Source organism: Ascoidea rubescens, assembly GCF_001661345.1.
Source record: "Ascoidea rubescens DSM 1968 unplaced genomic scaffold ASCRUscaffold_2, whole genome shotgun sequence".
In the NCBI taxonomy this organism is placed as follows: Eukaryota; Fungi; Ascomycota; class Saccharomycetes; order Ascoideales; family Ascoideaceae; genus Ascoidea; species Ascoidea rubescens.
Genome location: NW_017962914.1, coordinates 45,125 through 66,022, shown reverse-complemented (window position 1 = coordinate 66,022; position 20,898 = coordinate 45,125). Strand labels below are relative to the sequence as shown.

Below are 20,898 nucleotides of genomic sequence, written 5' to 3'. Positions count from 1 at the left end.
AACTAAGTCTCATCCCCATTAGCTCAGTCGGTAGAGCGTTCGGCTTTTAGGGATTCTTCTAGTTTCGCAAGGAACCGAAATGTCCAGGGTTCGAGCCCCTGATGAGGAGTCTTTTTTTGACATTTTATGATAAAAATGCAAAATTTAGCAAGTTTCGTTTGTGTAACAAAAATATTTTAGCACAGTTGAACATGAAAAAAAACAAAGTATGAAATTGAAATTATATAATAAGACATACATAAAATATAAAACTAAATTGCAACAGACTGTTTGGAATTATTAGAGGTCAAGTTACTCTTTTTCAGTTGCGAGGTTTCAACGATTTCCTTAACTTCCCTGATGGAACTTTTCCAGTTGTTGAGACTGTGTAGGATATGGATCCAGTCTTTTTTGTCCAAGTTATTGCTGGGGTTTCCTGTGGATATGCAATTGATTTTGTAAACAGTAAAGGATTCATTTAATTGATCGATTTTACCAAAGAGCAAGTTCTTCTTAATTGAGTCAATTAAAATTAACTGAATTTTAATCAAATCATCTGTGTTTGCAAAGTTTAAGTTCAAACTATTGGAAATTTGTTTGAATGATAATGTCTTGGAGGGTGAGTATAAAGCCAATTGAATTAAAGTTAATAGTTGTTTTTTGTATAATAATATATCATTATTGGTGTTTTTAGGTGATTTTGACAAAAGTGTTTTAAAATCATTTAATGAGTCTGCATTGTATGAGTTGAGTAAAGCAATGTTTTGGTTTAAACGTTTAACTGAGTGGTTGGTGATATAAGTAAATTTACCAAGGTACGATAAATCAATTTGGTTTTCATCAAATAAAGAGACTTCTAATAGAAAATCAATATGTTGATTTATTTCGTTATCTGAATTGGAGTTGATATAAATTATGTTTTTCAATAAAGAGTCCTTTAATAAATTAAATGAGATTGAGTTAAATGAGCTGGAGCTAGCGGAGTATAATAGTTTTGATAATTGATAAGAGAATTTTAAGATATCATCAATACTAGTTTTGGAATCATTAAGATAATTCAAGTAGGCGTTGGAATCTGCTAAAGGTACAATCAAGTATAAAATTTCGTGTTTTTCTTTTTGATTGAATTTTTCAAAAATTTGTAAAATTTTCTTTAAAATTTCAAATCTTAATGTGCTTGATTTATTGATAAAATTAAAAAAATTGGTTAATGTTGATAAAATATTTGTAAATTTTAACCCATTGCTCTTAATCAAGTTTGTTTGAGGGCAAACTTGGACTAAGATGTCTAACAATTTTTTCAAAAAATAGTTGAAAACTTCTTCACTATCTTTCAAACTCTCACTGAATATATAAAATAACAAGTTCAATGTGGGCTCAAACTGCCTATCACTCAAATCCTTTAATAATAAACCCGATTCAATCAATTCATTGTAAAAGCTCTTTGGCAAGGCATTGTCGTTCTTCAACAAAGTGGATATCTTTTGAGAAAATTTTTTGTTTCTGTTGATCTGGTCAACAATAGAGGCGTATTCCTTCACAGAGCCCTCAAAGTCAGCATCAATAACAATACAGTCGTTAACTAAGGACATCTTCTGCTGTCGTCTTTTTTCCTCCAAACACTGCTTCTTCCTATGCTGTTGCAAAATCCATGAAAAATTTCACAGAAAAAACCACTCACAATTCAGAACCACGCACGTGGCATGAAAAGTCCAGAACCCCAAACCATCACCTGATCAACACACATGATAGTCACGTCGCGTCAAGATAGTCATGTGACATTGGTTATCAGATCCGTTCATGTCACCTGATTGTAACTTTCGGCCGGTCTGGATTTGGCGATGCAGCTGAATAAAACAAACATTTTGGTCTTTTCTGGTGATTGCTAGATATTTTCAGCTGTTTCTGAATCTTGCTCAAGCTTAGATCAAACTGTTGCTCAACTGTCTCTGTTCTATAAATACTCGCTGTTTAGCTGCTGTGTTTCTTTTCTCCTGTTCTCTCTGCCCCCATTGAAATCTGCAACACTACGGCACAATGGCTTCTTCATCTCTCTCGTCTGTCAGGGCTGTCTTTTTGGTGGAGTTCGATGTTAAGATTGGATACGAGCTAAAGTGGTCCTATCAGTTCAACCACCACAACCCCATCGACCTATCCAACATAGAATTCAAGTCCTTGCCCAGTGGCCTCCACGACTATTCAAACTGTTTCTTCAAGTTCAAACATTACGACTCCAAAAGCGCAAAGTTCTATGACTCCATCACCAATTTCCAACAAAATGGTTTCAAAATCAACAATACTAATAGAGCCAATCGTTTAAGAGACGAAATCAAAATGTTTTCTCTAGGTCTACTACTAGATGAAAAAACCATCTCCTCTGATAATCATGACCATGGCTGGAATTACTCTGAGCTTTTAAATACCCATTTATCTGCTTATATCAATAACAGCCAATTTGACGACTACGCTGTCTTTAAAATCAATTTGATCAACGATTTGAAAAACAATAACAGCATCATCACTACAAATATTATTGACGTTGATAGCAACATCAACAGCAATAAACACAATAAATCCACCCATAAAAACAATGCCACGAATATCAATCTCAATAGTCTCTCCAGTTTATCCGGGCTAACCCACAATGAGGTTGAGTACCTTTTACAAATGTTTGGCCCATCTCTACTAAAAATACTAAGGTATTCGATCTTGGGTAAAAACATCTTGATCAAAAATAACATTTCAAATTTGCTATCGTTAAATTCCGACTTATCCCTAAATTCAAACTTAAGTATTAACTCCAATTCAATCCCACAAGTTGAAAATAATTCAAAACTAATCACCCTTATCTCAATCTTACTAAGCAAAATCTACCCTATTTTTGATCAAGATGCAAATAGCAATAGATTTATCAAAAAACACAAAACCACTTCCTTATACAACATTTCTCTTCATGATTTATCATGGTTGAAAAAATTCTCCTTGAAGAAAAATTTCATTGCATCTTCCTCTGACGATATAATTTTTGAAAATTATAAAAAATATAATATTGACATTGTTATTGAATTTAAAGTAGTCTTTCAAAAGAATTATTATATTTACCCCATAATTAATTATTATAATAATCATAAAGTTTCAAATGCTAATATTCTTAGAAAAATCAAAGCTTCAAATGTTGATTTAGATGACTTTATTTATTTGAATAATAATTATCCACTCAAATCATGGAATCTTTCAACAAACCATCTTTCAATCTTGCAGCATTTAGAAAGACTTTTCAAACAATTAATACCATTCAAAAATATCGATATTTATAGCAATCATAATAACAACATCAGTACTACTACTACTACTACTACTATTAATAATAATAATAATAATAATAATAATAATAGTCCTGAAAATACTCATCTTAACTATGATGGCTTGAACACAACAAGCCAAACTAATCTTTTAAATTATTCATTTTTATCCACTTCTGATTCTTTTGCAAATAAATCAAATTTTACTTTATCAAGTCTATCCTTTACAGATCGAAATTTGGATACAATTTATAGCAACGAAAATGATACTGTCAATGAAGATGAAAGCGATAATATAAAAAATAATTCATCTGAAAGATCAATTGATGAAAACCTAATTCCACTATTACTTCAGAAATATGAATTAATATTCAATTATTTAAATATATTAAGCTCTTCAAAACTTTTCACTAAAAGTAAAGACCCTAGAAAGATATCCTACAAAGATATTAGAAGATTAAAACTTGATATTTATGATAGTGACGATTGTTATTTTTTATTAAAATTTATCAAAGCAAATTTCAAAGAAAAAAAAGTTGAAATAAGTTCATGCTTTGACCTATTTTCTTGCTGGGTTTTGTAAAAAATTATATCTCCAATTTATTAAAATTTTGTTTATGTTTAGTTTTAATTTTTTTAATGTTTTTGGTTAATTTAAACTGTATTTTTTATTTTACATTTTTACTGTTTTTAATAGGAAATGCTAATATCTAATTATTAATTGATATTTTTTTTATTTTGTTTTATTTTGTTTCACATATTTTTTTTATTATTTTTTATACTTTTCATACTTTTCATACGTTTCATACGTTTCATTCTGTTCCATGGTGTTTCATACCTCTATCTTCCTCTGTTTTTGTTTTTTTTGGTTTTTTTGGTTTGGTTTTTCACAAGCTTTAGTTTTGATTTGTTATTGTGTTTCATTTTTTTTAACTTTCTGTTTGTTTTGTTTGTTATCTTTTCACTTTTGTTTTAGTTCTCATTTTTGTTTTGGTTTATATTTTTGTTTTCAACATAATCTTATTCTTGACAAATAATACAATATATTGCAATAGATAATTTTATAAATATAAGTATAAAACTACACAAAACATATTTTTTATGTAAATTCAATTGAATAGTTAAAAAGAAAAAAAGAAAAAAAAAGTATATATTTAATCTTGTAACAAGACAATCACAAACTGGAATACCTAAAGAAATGAAAATATAACAAAAAAATTGATTATAAAAAAATATTTTAACACATACAAAGAAAAAAAATTTAAAAGAAATTGAATAATAAAAAATAGAAATAAAATAAAATAGAACAACCAATAAAACACATCTTATACCTATTAAAACTTTTAGTTTTTGATACTTTTTTTTTGTGATTATGACTATGACTATGATTATGATGATGACTATGATGATGATTATAAATGGAAGATAAAAATTCATTAAATATACTATTTATAAAATAACTCAAGATTTTCCTATTTTACGATCGTCCTCGTCCTTCCAAGAACCTTCAAACATATGTTTAGCATATGCCAAAGGATGAGTTTCTTTGTGAGAGCCCATTTGACCAACGCCAGGACTAAAACTTGATATTGGTAAAATGAGGACATCATCAATTATGATAGGAATTTCCATGCCAGTGAAGAATTCCCAGGTTAGAGGAGTCTTTGCACTTTTATTGATCTTTCTATAATTACCTGCTTTCATTTTATCAATATCGAGATTAGCATCAGTTGAATCGTCATATTCATTTTGTTTTATGACATATTTAGGGTTATAATTTATGATTTTGATATCTGGGTTATTTATTATAACGTTATTCAAATATTCGAAAATGGTATCAGTGAAGATTCCAGGACCAGTCCAGTTCATAATCTGAGAGCCCTTTTCTGAGGTTTTCTTTAATTTTAAATCATTTTTCTTGTATTTGTTTAAAGTAATATGAGAAATTTTTGATACTAGTTCTCTTAATATAGGATGACCTCTCTTTGACTGAATAGTCCATTGGCAAAATTGGATTCTTCTTGCATACCAATCTTTCCAGTCAGGTCTGTCAGGATCAGCCTCGATGCCAACAACAAAACCAATATCATTTAGGTCGCCAAAAATGGTTTCATTATAGGAGAGCCAGGTATTAATTGGTTTTAAGTCCACAGTGTCAATATCAGTGTAAGTTCCACCGTTTGCAAATAAAATCAAGTATCTAAAGAAATCAGCTTTAAGAATATTTGAGGGTAGTAGTTTATAGGAGATTAAAACCTCAGGGATTTGGTAATATAGATTTTTAATTAGCTCTATTGCCATTTTGTCTGGTAAAATTTTATGAATAAAGTCTTCATTTATATTTTTCCAAGAGTTTGAAAACTTCCTAAAGGTCTTGGGAAATCTTCTATTAGAGGGATCAGTTTTCCACGTTTGCCAAATAAATTTGGGCATTTTTTGGTATTTATTGAGCGAATAATTATAAGGAAATTTAGAGGATAGCTGGGATCGTAGTGACTGAACACTATTAATCTTGCTATTATAATTCTTATTTGCTAAGAGCTCGAATCTTTTCAAGTCCACTTTTTTGGGATCAGGGTTCATGATTGAATCGTCATTGACTATCTGATCAATTGAAGAAGAATATGGGGATAAAGAAGAGGATGAGGCCAAAAGAGAAGTCGATAAAATAGAGTCAGAATCAGGATATAAGTTTTTGTCTATATCATTTTTTGGAACCGATATTATAGCTGGCGAATCTATATTGTTTGATCGAATTAAAAATATAAACAAGTAAAGCAATCCTATTGATAGAAAAATGTACTTGAATTTTTTAGATGTGAAGAACATTTTTGGATTTGCTTTTCTTTCATTTATATCAGAAAGTAGGAAACTTGAGTCCTTTTTACTTAACTCCTTCATGAAAAGAAAACCTAAATTGAAAAATATAAGAGTTCTATCTTGGTATTTATAAGAAAACCCAGCTAAGCTGATCCTTTGGCAGTTGCAAGTCAGCGAACGTTGTAAGAAGATAATAGTTTTGGTAGGGCCAAACAATTCAAGCGCAAAAGTTTGAAACAATTGTTCTCTTTCTTTTTTTTTCTTCAACAAGACTCAAATTTCACAGATTCAAGGAAATGGACAGTTATTAACAAAATATCCAAATAGACCTCAAATATCAATCTAGAAGGGGAATTCCACCTAAAAATAGCGGTCCATTGGCGGAAAATGGGTCTAGACTTCCCACGGGTTTCACTTTTTGCAGGTGCGTGCACCGGCCTCAGACGAAGCCGGGCTTCGCAACCGAACAACGGACCGGCGTTTTTGGTGCGATGTTGCGCAGACACATGCAACATGCAGACATTGTGACCCACACTACAGTACCTTTTCACGCCCTTTATCGCGATGCTAAGCTTTTTTGACGCTTTATTGCCTTAGGTTCGGTAAATAAACGGGGCTTAATTCGGAAAAGGAGATTGATCCGCCATTCTGGTTTGGGCGCTGTTTTTCTCTTTGGGAAGATTTGTTTATTATTGTCCAATCAGAGGTGCTCTGCAAAATGGTATAGGGAATATGGGGAGAGAAAGAGATATATTGTTGTTCTGAGATCTGATGCTCTGGGGTAGTATATCATAGTATAGATAAGGCCACTGACTGCCAACTTCAAATTTGAAAAATAGTATCTAATAAGTTCATAAAAAAAGAAAAACCGGAGAAAATAAAAATAGTATAAAAAAATAAATAAAGAAATAGTAAATTCAAAAAAAAATACAAGAAATAAAAGAAATTAAATAAATGAAAACTGCAAAAGGTATTAAAGGCAATTGAAAATAATATAAATCAAGATAGTATAAAATAAAACAAATAAAAGCATTAGAAAATCCTGGTATCAAAATATTAAAATAAAAAAAATTTTAAAAAAACCGTTAAATAAAACAAAATAAAATAATTAAAACAAAATATAAATTTAAATAAATCAATGATGAAAAAATTAATGATCTTCTATTGGCATTAAGATATAATAGTTGTTCAAAACAAAAAAAAATCTATAATGGTTTATTTTTGGTAGTATGGTAATTTGGGGCTGAATTGCATCTTTGCAAGTTACTTTTCTCATTTTTTTGGTCAATTATTATATTCTTGTCTTCTTCAATTTCTTTTTTGACAAATACTCTATTATTGTCTTTTTTATTACTTGAATTGTTTCTGATATTAGTTTTGGATGCATCAACTACTGATAAAGATCTTCCCAATTTCCTTTTTCCATTTGCCAAGTTAGCTTCATTCATTCTTCTTCTTTTACTTTTATCATTTGAGTTTTTGACTAATGATTTTACGTCTGGAAATATAAACTGGATCATTCCATGTCTGTGATTTTTGCTTTTGTTTTGTCCAGTAGGTAAACTGTTTGATGTTTTATTCCTATTCTTATTTTTATTATTTTTAACATTATTATTGTTAAAAATATTATTGTTATTGTTATTGTTATTGTTATTGTTATTGTTATTGTTATTGTTATTGTTATTGTTATTGTTATTATTAGTGTTATGATTATTGAAAACATTATTAATAATATTAATGTTATTGATTTTATTAGTCAAGAAAAAGTTTTTAGGGTGATGATGATTTTTAAATGTGCTTATTGCTGGCAACCCATTATCTTTACCACTGCCTTTTTTCTGATCAAATATTCCCATTGTTGGAGCTCTGGGACCAAATCCTTCTGAATATGACTGAGTTTTTAAGTGTGTGTTTGAATTTAAGATTGTTTTTTTTCTTGTTGGACTACCTAGCATATTATCGTGATTTATATTTGAACCAATGTCTTTATTACAATTATTGTTATCGTCGTTTTTATTATTTTTTGTGTTTCCAGTTAGTTTATTAACATTTATACTATTGATATTATTTATACTAAAGCTCTTTGGTTTATTTAATAAATTGATGGATGGACTTGGCACGACAATAGTTGAAGGCGATGATATGACAGTAATTTTTTGATCAGCTGGAGTTTTATATCTACTGTGGTGTAGCTTAGAAAAGAATCTATTGGTTGAGAGTTTAATAGGAGTTTTGTAAATCATTTTCTGTAAATTTGACATGCTATTTTTTTTTTCGGTATTATTTGTATTGATGATATCGTTGGTGTTATTATGATGATAATTTGAATCGTTTTCAATATTGAGATGATCAATATTTTTCTCATTAGTATTATCAGTGTTTTTAGCTGTATTAAAATTTGGATTGTATTTGTTTTGGTCATCGATATTTGGGTCGATTAAGTTTGTAAGTGAGTTGTTTAAACTATTAAAAGGGGAAGGCAATTCGTAATTTAAATGGTCATCGATGTCATTGAAATTTTTCAACAAGTTATCAATTCTATTTTTATTTGAAACTGGGTTGATGTTTAGATTTAGATTAATGTTTCTTTTAATTAGATTGGAGCTTGGGGAAGAGTTTAGTTGATTAAATTTTCTCTTTTTCTTACAAGATTTCTTGATTGAGTTTTGTAGGAATTGGTTATTTAGTATATTGAAATTTGAAAAGTCAAATTCATTATTAGAATTGAGGTTAGCATTGGCATTGAAGTTGTTGTTATTATTTAAATTATTCAAGTTGTTATTGATATTGTTGTTCAGATTATTCAAGATATCAAGGAAAGTTAATAAATCATTTTCATTATCAAAACTAATGTTTCCTAAAATATCATTAGAAAGAATTTCTTCTGTTTTAATAATATCGTTTTTATTGATGTGATTGTCTTCATTGGTTTGATTGTTATGATTGATGTGATTAGTTAAAAGCTTTGTATCATTTTGGTTATGTTGATATTCGAGATTGTTATTTTTATCATTGTCATTGTTATTATCATTGTTATCATTATCATTATCATTATCATTATCATTATCATTATCATTATCATTATCATTATCATTATTATTTTTATTTTTATTTTTATCTTTATTAGTAGTGTTTTCATTGGTATTTTTTTTATTAAGTTTTTCAATCAAGTTGAGTTTGGTAAGATTATCAGGTTCTTCAATTTCAGTTTTAAACATATCTCTTTGGGGAGTATCTGTTATAAAATCTGAAAATTGGATATCGTTTTTGGACAAATTGTAAATTTTAGTTGATTTTGTTGGAGAGGAGGATAATAGGAATTGGTTTTTGGAAGTGTTTTCAAGGTTGTTTACATTGTTTATATCGTCAATTTCATTATTTATAAGGTTGATATGGATATTTGATTTTGAAATTGATAAATTACTTAGATTATTGCTTGTTGTATTTATGGTTGAGTTGTTGAAATTCAAATTTGAGTTTAGATTTGAATTTGAAATTGAATTTGTAATTGAGTTTGTTATTGTACTTAGATTTGATTTTCGAAAAGGAGTTTGTAAGTTTGTGTTGATGTTGTAATTTAAACTGGTGTTATTTGTATCGTTATTATCGGGATAAACTTGGAATTTTTTGGAGACTGAGTTTAGTAGTTTATTATAGCCAGGAGAGTTGAAGAGTAGATTTGGATTGAAATTTAAATTTAAATTGTTATTGGTATTGATACTGGTATTGCTATTATTGAAACTGGATAAGTTGGATAGGTTAGATAAATTGAAGTTTAAATTATTGAGATCGTTATAATTCAAGCTATGATGAGTGTTTAAGTTGATTGGAGTCAAGCCAGTTGAGAAGAAATTCAATTGTTGCTGAGCCAGTGATTGAAACAATAGGTCATTTTTAAAGTCCAAGTCCATAGAAGTTGAATTATCAATATCAATATTGTTAATATTATTAATATTGGCAATATTGTCAATGCTGTTGATATCGTCGATGTCGTCGATATTATTAATGTTTTGTGAATTGTTTATTGTTTTATGGCTTTTGATAAGTTCATGGTGAATTTCTAAATCATTTTCAAGCTCATTTTCGATTTCGTTGTCATTGTGAATAATGAAAGATGGCCTTCGAACTGCCTTTAGAGGCGAGGATTCTAATAAGGGTCCAGGAGGCATTTTGCTCTAAACTTTAGCTATTTAAAGGAGAGTAAAACCAGTACACAGCAGACACACAGCTCTTGTGTTGTTTCTTTAATTATTGTGTGATAATTCTGGCTCTGAGTGGGTATGTGATGGTGGAAGCAAAAAGATTGATTGTTTACTTTTGCGATCGCAGGCTAGGAAATTGAAACAACAGATGATCTCTGGGTATTGGAACCAGGGGATAGAAAAATAACGAGCAGAAGCAGAAGCAGCACAGAACGAGGTCTTTCAACAGAGGAGTATCGCAGATTATCAGAGTGGAATTGAGACAAAAGATGAAGCCAATTGCAGACTTTTATAAGTAATAACAAAAAGAGACAAAAAGTAAATAAATAAAAAAACTGAAGGTAAACAAAACCAGTGAAATTCCGCTGCAACCGGATGTTTAACACACATATACACGCATGATTACACACTTAAGTACGTTTGAAATCGAGATACAGTGTAGCTTATGCACCGTATTCTGCATATATTGTGCCAAATATGCACGTGTCTTCCATATAAATAGCGCAGAACCGTTGCGGTGGGTTCTGATTTGCGTTGCACCAGCGTTGTGGGTCTGTTTTTTCCAGAAATTGCTTTGATTTCCCTTCTCGACAAAAATAGCTGAGAGAAGTGAGAAAGAAAGCAGTGGATGCTGGAGAATTGAAGAGAGGCCCAGAGTGGTAGCAGCTCTTGCAACGAGCTGTACCAGGCCAGTGCGAAAGGCTCTGCTCTGGCTCTGCTTTGGCTCGAGTTGCTGGAATGGCTGCATTTGGGTCTTTCTGGCCTATGGTGTAAGCTCTGCTCGTTACTAACCAGACAGCAATGGGCAAGTGTAAATGCAAATGGAGATGTGATGGGTAGGAAATGCAGCACTGCCTTTTACGGCTCCCACTACATTCCACGAAACTGATTTCGACCAGCACTTCGTCTGCCCTCGTATCGTTGCTTGCTTCTTCCACCAGCTTTCTCGTCCACTGCTTTTTTGATTCTGCCATTGCCCTTTTTGCTTCTTTGAGGGATAAATGTCATTTCCACTTCTCCTTTGGCCAGGCGATGGTACTTGATGTTGTTGTTAGCACTTCTCTTATCCTGTTCCATTCGTTCGTGGTTTCTCAATTTTTCTCCCAACGACACTGGCTCGCTCTCTTCAGTGATGAAGCTGCTTAGTGTCTTGTTGGTCGATGCTGACGATGTCAACGATTTGATGAATCTCTCGCTCTTCTCTTGGGCCTCTTTTTTGCGTCTTAGTTTGTCCATCTGTTTCCGGAATTTTACTTCTTCTTTTGCTCTCAATTCCTCCAACTCTCTTTCTCTTTCAGAATCTTCCCCATCGTCTTCAATATCTTCATCTTCTTCATTGCTCTCACCCTCTTTTTCATCCTCCTTTTCTTCTTCATCAGATGACTCTCCGTCATATCTAGAGTTCATTCTCTCTTCGTCCGATTCCTCTGCTGCTGTCAATCCTCTTGGTCTGTCTTGAACCTCGCTTCTGTCTTTTGTCGACTTTGTTGGATTCAATTGCTTATACTCAAACGATTCCTCATCGATTTGATACTCAGGATCTTCAAACATATCCTTAAATCTATTATCTGCAACAATATCTTCAATAACTCTCTTCCCGTGTTTCTTATCATTCAACTTGCTAACCAATTCCTTATTGACCTTAATGTTCTTGTGTCTACTGTTAATATCATTGCTAAGACTGCTCTTGATTCTAGATTCTCTTTCCTTATCAATTCTTTTATCAACCTCCTTACGTTTAACATCCTGAATGCTTTGTCTAGAGTTTTGGCTGATCAAATTCACCTTATCGAATAACTCACTGTTAATAAAAAATCCATGCATATACGACCGCAATACTTTTGACCCAATTAAATGTGTCAAATTCAAATCTTTCACTTCTTTTCTTGTAATAAACTTATAATTAGAGTAAACTGTGTCGGTAGGTTTTTCTTCCAACTCCTCTGTAACATTATCCAAAAACGAACACCATTTAGGTGCTGGCCCCAAATTTGGTATATAGTACGTATGCATCGCTATTCCTTCATTGGCCATGAAAAACATTCCGGAATCCTTAACATACTCTATGTCGTTAATATCTGTACTTGGTTCCATTGATGCAATCAATTTCCCACTATCTTTATTCCATATTTTGGCAATTCTCTTATCCGTAACAACAATATTATTCTCGTTATCCTCATTATTCTTGGTTTTGTTCAACCATATAAACTTCTTGATTGCAAATCCATACCCATGATCCTTTGTATTATATGGTATTGCACTTCTTAAATCATATAAATAACTAATCCCACTAGACGTTCCAACTGAAAAATTAAACCCATCGTTTCGAAATTTCAATGCTGTCACCTCAATATTTTCCTCTGGTAAATACAACGTCGATGCCTTTTTTCTAGATCTCGGATCCCAAAACTCAACACTGTTATTCTCTAACCCAACTGAGATTAACCCATGCAACTCATTTCTATCAATACAGTTTGCTCCTTTATCTGTCTCCAACTGAAATGGCTGCAAAAACCTTCCTTGGTCCAAATTCAATCTGTACAATTCGTTTCCACTCGCTGCAAGATACAAATCGCAATTAATTTCATTATAACATAAATCTCTTCCAAACTTGGGTATCCTTGTTGTATAATGTATACCACCTTTGTTATGAAATTGGATTGACCTGTCATTTTGTAAGTGAACAGATTTGGTCCAATCGTTTGACAATAATATAAAATTGATATTTTCACAATCAGTATGTCTTTCAAATTTCAATGATAAATTTTGGAAATCATAAACATGAATTTGGGGTTTATATGTTCCTGTCACCATTGCAAATTGACCATCGGAAGTAATCTTGATTTTGTTTGAGGCCTCGCTGAATTCAAAATCTTGGATTAATTCTATTCGATTTTGATACTCAATATCATTTTTAAGTGATCTTTTACGCTTTTTAGCAATCCAGTCAGGTAATGATCTTGATACATTTGATCCACTAACTTGATAAACCGAAACGTTATTAGCCGATGTTGATTTGAGCACCATTTATAATATACAAAAAATTAACAACACTTTATAAACGAAGTATAAATTGGAAATTATGAATTATTCTCTACAAATAACATCTTTATCATGAAAATTTCAATCTTATCCCAAAACAAAAAAAAAAAATTTCAAAAAAAAACAACCATGAGATGCGTGACACTGCATATAGTTCCACAGCAGTGGGTGGCAAAATTCTGTGCTGAAAATAAAAAACAAAAAATTTGCCATTGATGGGTAAAAATTATTCGTCTGGTAGAACTGTTTTGAAAATAATTCTAGAACTATATAAATATTGAAAATGTCGCTTGTGTTGTTGGATCTTTTGACTGTGAAAATAACTAGAGAATAAAGCTCTGTCTAAATGATGCTAAAATCTTCTGTTGCTAGAAAAGATCTATTTGATTTGCCATTTAGTTTCTTTGAAACTATATTGTTCTATCTTCCATTTGACAAACTTTGGTTGTTTACACTACATGATTCTGAGGCCATAAAAGACATTGCTTTGTCAATAATATTCCAGTCAGTTTATTTCAGGAGTTCTGTGGACGATTATCTTGGGAATTATCAATGTGCTGAATATAAGATATACATTCGTTTCTGCGATTTCTTTTTGTTCAAGTCTCAATTCCTAAACCATTTGAATGAGTTGTTCTTAAGTGTGGAATATAAATTAATTAAAGATCCATATTTTGAAAAAATTATCCTGTTTGGGAAAAAAATAGAGACAATTTCGTTTGATATTTTCAATCACAATGAACAACCTGATGATCGAGTTCTAAATAACATATTTAGATTACTCTGGCTGAACAATGCTCATTCATTAATAAGATTTAAATTTGTATGTAAAGAACCTTTTACCACTCCTTTTAATGGCGATGAGGAGAATAATGTGACATACTCTGGAGGTTTGGATATATTTCAAAATGGAAAGAATAAAACTAGTTCATTGTTTGATTTAAAAAAATTGAAAAGCTTAAACTTATCTCATAACAAAATATCTGAAATGACAAATCTATTTGAAAATGTAGTCAATCTAAGATATTTGGATTTATCTCGCAATAATATAAATAAAATTGACAATTTATCAGCACTACCAAATTTATCAGTTCTTAAATTAAATTTTAATGATATTGAAAAAATTGAAAAATTATCCAAATTGATTAGCTTATCCAGATTGGATATAAATTCCAATGATATTCAAAAAATTAAGAACTTATCAGCTTTAATAAACTTAAAATCCCTTAATTTATCTGGTAATAATATTAATTAAATTGAAAATTTATCAGAAAATTTGAGTAATTTAACAAAATTAAATCTATCTGCAAATTATATCAATAAAATTGAAAATTTGGTGCATTTAACTCAATTAAACTGCTTGTATCTAAGTTAGAATAATCTTAGTAAAATTGAAAATCTTTCAAATTTGCTAAAGTTAAAAGATCTAGATTTATCTTATAATAAGATAAAAACAATTGAAAATAACTGTTACTCAACTTTGTTAAATTTGGCTGAAAATGAAATTACCTCCATATGTTTAGTTCTGGATTTAAGTATAGCGCAGTCATTAGTTTCAAATTTGGATATAACAGAAACTTTTAATTTAAATTACTTGAGAAATGTCGAAAAATTAAATGTAAAATACAATAAGGTTCATACAATTGCGATTTCAAATTCCGTTGATTTTCCTAGCTTGAAATCATTAAAAATGCATCGCAATGAATTGCGTAAAGTAACAAATTTCGGCAAATTTATCAATCTTACAGAATTGAATTTGTCATTTAATAATATTGATGGGATTAATCACGAGTTTGGAAATTTATTACAATTGGAAGAATTAAACTTAGAACTGAATAGAATTAAATCGTTTGGTGGTAATTTTTTTCCTAAATTAAAAAGGTTATATTTGGAACACAACTTGTTGAAAAAATTTGAAATCTAAAAAAATACATTTTTGTATTTAATTGATCTTGATCTATCAAACAATGAAATCACCAAGATTGAACTTGTGGATAACGGAAATGAATCAAATACGAATTTCTATTTGCCAAATGCCGATTATATTTGTTTGAGTGGTGATCTGTTAAAAGATACTGAATGGATGACTGAAATATCCTCTAATGTCGAAATAATGATTTGACCTCAAGAATTTTGGTGATTTCAAAAATCTGGTTAAAGAAAGTATTTCAAAGTTCATAAAAGACACTTTATGTTGGTTGCAGTTTCTGGTGAAATAAAAGCATTGAATAATGGTGAAACTCTTTTTTCCATTGAGAAAATAAAAGTTATTTACAATTTTGATGGCCTCTCTGTTAAAATAACTTTTTAAGTCCTGATATGAAGAATGGTGATAAAATCAGGACGATTTGAGTCTGTTGGAGGGTACAGATAGAACAGGTCTTTCTTGAGCTGCATCAACACGTGACTGGAGGCAACATCCAAGTTTTTGGATCACACAGGCAGAATTTGGGAATTCTAATGGAAACGTCATGGTTATTCATCATTGCTTTGTTTATTGGATAATTTGGTATATTAATTATTTCAGTCTATTATTTAGTTTAGCTCCATAAACTAAATGTTGCAATCATATTTGCAATAAATTTGTAAATATGATTGCAAGAATGCAAACGCAATACTGGTTTCAACATAGAGGTTATATTCAAACCCACAAATCAAGTATTTATCAAATTATCGAACAGCACCCATAGCGCTCACGGAACTTTGTGTTCTCTTTTGTTACAATCATTCTAAATGTTTCCTCAAAAAGTTGATCAACACCTTTGCCAGTAAGACTTGAAGTCTCATAAAACCTCTCTACACAAAACTCTCTCAATTTAAATTTTCTTGCCAATTCATCTCCTTTTGCAGTAGTTACCATTGAATATCCATTTGCTCTCAATTCACTTCTTCTTTGTGCGCTCTTTCTTAGATCTGTCTTGCAAGCAACTAATACAATGGGAGTTTTAGGACAATGCTCCCTGACTTCAGACATCCATTTGAGAAGCACACTTTCAAGTTCTTGGGGCTGATCAACAGAATAACACACCAAAAACGCTTTTGCATCTGCATATGATAATTTTCTCAAATTATCGTAATCTTCTTGACCACCAGTATCCCACAAATCGAAACTGTGAGTTATACCATCTATGGTGGTGGAATGTTCCTTTTTGTAAAAACTTGCTGTTGTGCCCTCCTTGTCATTGTAATTATTTTCAAGATACCGACGAATCAAACATGTTTTCCCACATGCACTTTCACCAACCATAACTAGTTTGTTGGACATTTGGAATATATTATTTTTTGGTTGTTTGANATACCGACGAATCAAACATGTTTTCCCACATGCACTTTCACCAACCATAACTAGTTTGTTGGACATTTGGAATATATTATTTTTTGGTTGTTTGATAGTATTGTTTGATTTGGGAAAACAGGGCGTGATTTATAACTCTTGATTCAATAAACAAGATTTTTTTTCGAACGAAAAGAGCAAAACATAATATAATACCATAGGATTAATAGTTGGGTTTTGTTTCAAAAACTCTTTAATTAACTTCTCTGATATCAAAATGTTTTAAAGCATAGTTCCTTTGGTTATCGATTTATTCTATTGATTAGTCACTCAAAAGTTAAACTTAAACATAAACTATTTGAACGATTTAAAAAAATTTCTATCAATATGTATAATAATAATAATAATAATAATAATAATAATAATAATAATAATAATAATAATAATAAACTATTATTCCTTTGAAACGTAAGAAAACCCTATACATCTTGATCTATTTAATTATCATTTTCCTCTAGTTCAAACAACTTACAACTATTTAAGTAACAAGTTTCAATCAATTCCTTAGGCTCAACATCCTTAAGTTTACTCATAACTTCTGCAACAAATCCGATACAAACAGGCTCATTTCTCGATTTGATAAGAGGTAATTTAAACTTAAACTCATCTATAAAATTAGAGTTATTGTCAAAATTATCTGAATTGAAAAATTTATTGTAGTGTTCCTTTTTGATATTTGGAAATGGCAAAAATTCATGATAATTAATTTTTGGTTCTTTATTTCTACCTTTAGTTTTAATTTTATTATTATTATTATTATTGTTAGCCAGATTCTTAATCTCTTCTTCTATTATTTTCACTTTAGGATAATAAAAATTTGGATATTGAGTTAAATATTTATAACTAGGATGTGTTCTTTTAATTTCACACCATGGTGCATCTGTCTCAATCAACAATTTGTCCAATGGAATCTTCGAGGCAACTTTTAAATTTTCATCGGTTTTAAATGAACATCCATTAACACTAACATAAAATCCCAATTCTAAAAATTTGTTCAATTCTTCTTCTGTACCAGTAAATGAATGTATCACTCCATTTTTCTTCATCCTACTTAGATATGGTTTAATTATTTGAATGAAATCATCTGTAGATGCTCTCAGATGCAAAAACAATGGCAATTCTAGCTCAATTGATATCTCCAATTGTTTCTTGAAATACTCTTGTTGAAGTTCTTTAGATGAGAAAAATAATCTGTCATAATCCAATCCTATCTCTCCAAATGCTTTTACAATCCCCTTTTTTTTACCCTCCATGCATAGTTCTTTAATCTCTTGCAAATGCTTATCTGGATCCACTCCATCTTGGACAAACTCTGTGACAGAACATGGATGAACACCAACTGTTGAGTATAAATTTGTATATCTAGAGCAGATATCAATACAGTGTTTGCTCTCCTTGAATGAAGACCCAGTGACTAGCATCTTGTTGACATTGAATAGCTTTGCACGATATATAACCTCATCCAAATCACTGCTGTGATGATGCCTGTCATTGTAACGTCCTTTGAACATTTTATCTGTCAAATTGACACCAATATCAAAATATCTAGGTCTATAAACATTGTTGTCGCAATCGCTAGTTGTAGTCATTGTTTTTCTTATTAAATCAGTACTTCTTAATTTGCTATAAGGTGGGTTGCTCCTAACACTTTTGAATATATTTATCATTTATTTCCTTAAATAATGCTACTTTTCATCGTCTTTTATATTTTTTATTTTGATATCAACAGAGAAAAATCTAAAGTTTTTTTTATTTCAAATCATATTATGAAGAGATTTCACGCACGTGAAGCGAAAATCCAAGACTAAATTTTGATGGAAACAATTTTTAACTTGGATTTATTCAGATCAGTGAGATAAAAGCCATTGGTGACTTGAGATCAATATTGCTGCTGCTGTTGGTTTTGGTGCTTGAGCGTATATTGTTTGTGGTGTGGTACTGTAATTTCTACAATGACAATTCAAATACCTGGTTATGTGGTGCCTGGCCAAGCTCTCTGTCCTACTTATGAAGCATTTGAGTCGAGGACTGTGAGAAAGTTCATTTCTGGTCCAGGCACCAAGTACGACTCGATTTCGATTGGGAATAACGAAAGGAGCCCAATAATAGCCTCGACAATATTGGGGAAGGTCAGATTGCAACCACTTGCTGATAACGTTGACGACCCATCAGCAAATGACGAAAATAAATACGATAAAAACAACGCTGGTGCCAGCAAGACTCAAAATGTGGACTTTCAGATCAAGAAGTATCTAATATCTGTTTTGCCCAAAAATAACGTCTTTAACAGAATTCCTCGAGTAATGTGTAAAAACGACAAAGATTCAATGGATATTGACCAGGATAACAGCAATAATGATAAAGACGATGATGATAAACCAATAATAAGCAATGAAGTGTTGAGTGAAAAACTCAATTTATTTTCCAGCAACTTGCCACATGAGGGCGACATTGTTCTAGTGAAGATTTCAAAAATATCAATAAGACAGGCATTTTGCGAGATATTAGTAGTTGAACGAGGAAATCAGTTTCAGCAGACAGTTTTAAAAGATTCTGGTATAGCGAGCAATGGGTATGGTGAAATATCTCCTGGAGGTGGTTCGGGCGCATTGACTTCGATTCTAGCCACTGCATCTTCAGCTTCAGTCAGCTCTTCAAGTTTGAATTTGGGTGAAAATTTCAAAGGCGTAATCAGATCACAAGATGTCAGAGATATGGATAAGGATAAAGTGCAGATAAACGACTGTTTTATGCCTGGTGATATCGTGAGGGCATTGGTATTGTCACTAGGTGATGGGTCCAATTACTATTTATCAACTACAAGAAACGATTTAGGGGTGGTGCTTGCAAGAGCCTCTGATGGAAGCAACAATTTGTTGTATCCCATAGATTGGCAAACTATGATTGACCCAATAACTGGATTAACAGAGAAGCGTAAATGTGCCAAACCATTCTGAACTGTTTTATTTAATAGCATCAATTTTAGAATCGCAAAAATCAGCTACAACAAAAATGCTTTGTAAGCAATAGGTCATTTTGATACAATAGTTGACAAGGGTGTTGTTTAACTTCTTTCAATTTGCAATTCAACTTGAACATATTCCAAATACAGACCTCTGGAATAAACAGTGGATTGTATTTTTGTTTTCTTGTTTTCAATACAACAATATTGGAATACACAAAGAGACAACTCTGAAGCAAAAGGAGCTCCCGGGTTATGATTGTTGAAATGCATGCGTATGCGTTCACAATGCTGCATGCATCATCACAACCACTATCTGCATAATAGCTACAACTACTACTAGCGGTGGACGAGAAAAAGTGCCCACTCCAGTTGGATTTGAGGACAAGAAAAATACTCTCTTCATGCACAGGAAAAAATGTTGTGATACTAAAGGGGAGTGCAATCAATCATTGGGGGATCTTAGTAATCCTTAAGAATCGGGTAACGCTTGATTATTTCTATTCTCTTTTTCAATGCTTGTTTCTGTTACTTTCTTCATTTGATATAAATTATAGTCTCCATCCAATCTATCCTACGTCTCCATCAGCATCTATTTAATCTATCTCTCTATTTTCATTCTGTTCTATATCTTTTTCATATATATCTTTTTGAAAATAGCCCATTTCCATTAGCAAATATTTGAGCTGCCGCTTTTGCTCTTTCTGCAACTTTGAAAGATTGTATTTTGTTTTCAGTACATTTGTCAACAAGATCAGCATTGTAAATATCTATTGCCAATATCTGTAATTTAATTATAAAGTCATTTGGCTGAAAATTTTAAACTAAAGCTATCAAATTCAATTTCACAAATTTTTTTACATATCACTTGACTGAAGTTCCAAACATGTTCCAAACATGTTCAAAACTTGCTTGAGGAAATTTCCTTGTCCACCAGTAAAGAATTGAGAGGTTATGTGATAAATCGTTGAAAGCCGTTGAAAGCCGGTTGAAGACCGCTAAAATGCCGAGAAAGCTTTTGAAATATCCTGGACCAAATAAATAGAATGAGTATTAAATAACAATAACATTTAAGATTTGCACTTTATACCCATTAAATTTGTTTAGAGACCGGCATTTGAATCTTTCAAGCTACTGAATTGTGATAGAAAGCGCTATATACAATCTAGCATTAATAATACGTATTTTTTGTTCTGTTTTTGAAAAAACACCTAAACAGAAAATTAAATCTAGTGCTTTTGATTGACAAAATGAATC

The 20,898-nt window shown here is 31.1% G+C and overlaps 9 protein-coding genes and 1 non-coding gene across 10 annotated transcripts; 4 read left to right on the top strand and 6 right to left on the bottom strand.

Moving 5' to 3' along the window:
- Positions 1 to 12: 12 nt before the first annotated feature.
- Positions 13 to 109, top strand: ASCRUDRAFT_t33. Its single transcript has one exon. It is a non-coding gene; the product is annotated as a tRNA-Lys (tRNA).
- Positions 110 to 177: 68 nt separating this feature from the next.
- Positions 178 to 1,622, bottom strand: ASCRUDRAFT_74200 (uncharacterized protein). Its single transcript, XM_020192595.1, has one exon. It carries the CDS (start codon positions 1,569 to 1,571, stop codon positions 252 to 254), a length of 1,320 nt encoding a protein of 439 aa, XP_020049023.1. The 5' UTR covers positions 1,572 to 1,622; the 3' UTR covers positions 178 to 251.
- A 272-nt stretch (positions 1,623 to 1,894) lies between these two features.
- ANR2 (Anr2p) lies at positions 1,895 to 3,874 on the top strand. Its single transcript, XM_020192594.1, has one exon. It carries the CDS (start codon positions 2,017 to 2,019, stop codon positions 3,862 to 3,864), a length of 1,848 nt encoding a protein of 615 aa, XP_020049022.1. The 5' UTR covers positions 1,895 to 2,016; the 3' UTR covers positions 3,865 to 3,874.
- Positions 3,875 to 4,600: 726 nt separating this feature from the next.
- Positions 4,601 to 6,310, bottom strand: ASCRUDRAFT_74198 (glycosyltransferase family 32 protein). Its single transcript, XM_020192593.1, has one exon. The coding sequence runs from the start codon at positions 6,180 to 6,182 to the stop codon at positions 4,743 to 4,745; it is 1,440 nt and encodes a 479-aa protein (XP_020049021.1). The 5' UTR covers positions 6,183 to 6,310; the 3' UTR covers positions 4,601 to 4,742.
- An 835-nt stretch (positions 6,311 to 7,145) lies between these two features.
- ASCRUDRAFT_74197 (uncharacterized protein) lies at positions 7,146 to 10,569 on the bottom strand. The gene is given in 2 exon segments (XM_020192592.1): positions 7,146 to 7,731; positions 7,750 to 10,569. 2 exon segments carry the CDS (start codon positions 10,268 to 10,270, stop codon positions 7,307 to 7,309), a joined length of 2,946 nt encoding a protein of 981 aa, XP_020049020.1. The 5' UTR covers positions 10,271 to 10,569; the 3' UTR covers positions 7,146 to 7,306.
- Positions 10,570 to 11,173: 604 nt separating this feature from the next.
- On the bottom strand, positions 11,174 to 13,385 carry ENP2 (ribosome biosynthesis protein ENP2; the record flags this gene model as incomplete). Its single annotated transcript, XM_020191144.1, has 2 exons — positions 11,650 to 13,385; positions 11,174 to 11,586 (listed from the first exon to the last, which is right to left on the bottom strand). Exons 1-2 carry the CDS (start codon positions 13,328 to 13,330, stop codon positions 11,174 to 11,176), a joined length of 2,094 nt encoding a protein of 697 aa, XP_020049019.1. The 5' UTR covers positions 13,331 to 13,385.
- Positions 13,386 to 13,691: 306 nt separating this feature from the next.
- ASCRUDRAFT_6384 (L domain-like protein) lies at positions 13,692 to 15,269 on the top strand (the record flags this gene model as incomplete). Its single annotated transcript, XM_020191334.1, has 3 exons — positions 13,692 to 14,583; positions 14,617 to 14,681; positions 14,721 to 15,269. The coding sequence occupies 3 exons, from the start codon at positions 13,692 to 13,694 to the stop codon at positions 15,267 to 15,269; spliced, it is 1,506 nt and encodes a 501-aa protein (XP_020049018.1).
- Positions 15,270 to 15,847: 578 nt separating this feature from the next.
- On the bottom strand, positions 15,848 to 16,923 carry ASCRUDRAFT_74193 (cell division cycle 42). Its single transcript, XM_020192591.1, has 2 exons — positions 16,732 to 16,923; positions 15,848 to 16,635 (listed from the first exon to the last, which is right to left on the bottom strand). Exon 2 carries the CDS (start codon positions 16,608 to 16,610, stop codon positions 16,011 to 16,013), a length of 600 nt encoding a protein of 199 aa, XP_020049017.1. The 5' UTR covers positions 16,611 to 16,635; positions 16,732 to 16,923; the 3' UTR covers positions 15,848 to 16,010.
- A 151-nt stretch (positions 16,924 to 17,074) lies between these two features.
- On the bottom strand, positions 17,075 to 18,396 carry ASCRUDRAFT_74191 (3'-5'-exodeoxyribonuclease). The gene has a single exon (XM_020192590.1). It carries the CDS (start codon positions 17,930 to 17,932, stop codon positions 17,117 to 17,119), a length of 816 nt encoding a protein of 271 aa, XP_020049016.1. The 5' UTR covers positions 17,933 to 18,396; the 3' UTR covers positions 17,075 to 17,116.
- Positions 18,397 to 18,631: 235 nt separating this feature from the next.
- CSL4 (exosome non-catalytic core subunit CSL4) lies at positions 18,632 to 19,636 on the top strand (the record flags this gene model as incomplete). The annotated part of the gene is made up of 2 exons (XM_020190315.1): positions 18,632 to 18,984; positions 19,069 to 19,636. The coding sequence occupies 2 exons, from the start codon at positions 18,632 to 18,634 to the stop codon at positions 19,634 to 19,636; spliced, it is 921 nt and encodes a 306-aa protein (XP_020049015.1).
- Positions 19,637 to 20,898: the final 1,262 nt, after the last annotated feature.

Bases quoted from the DNA above. Each gene is read 5' to 3' on its own strand.
- ASCRUDRAFT_74200 (XM_020192595.1), bottom strand. From the start codon at position 1,571: ATGTCCTTAGTTAACGACTGTATTGTTATTGATGCTGACTTTGAGGGC.
- ANR2 (XM_020192594.1), top strand. From the start codon at position 2,017: ATGGCTTCTTCATCTCTCTCGTCTGTCAGGGCTGTCTTTTTGGTGGAG.
- ASCRUDRAFT_74198 (XM_020192593.1), bottom strand. From the start codon at position 6,182: ATGAAGGAGTTAAGTAAAAAGGACTCAAGTTTCCTACTTTCTGATATA.
- ASCRUDRAFT_74197 (XM_020192592.1), bottom strand. From the start codon at position 10,270: ATGCCTCCTGGACCCTTATTAGAATCCTCGCCTCTAAAGGCAGTTCGA.
- ASCRUDRAFT_74193 (XM_020192591.1), bottom strand. From the start codon at position 16,610: ATGTCCAACAAACTAGTTATGGTTGGTGAAAGTGCATGTGGGAAAACA.
- ASCRUDRAFT_74191 (XM_020192590.1), bottom strand. From the start codon at position 17,932: ATGGAGGGTAAAAAAAAGGGGATTGTAAAAGCATTTGGAGAGATAGGA.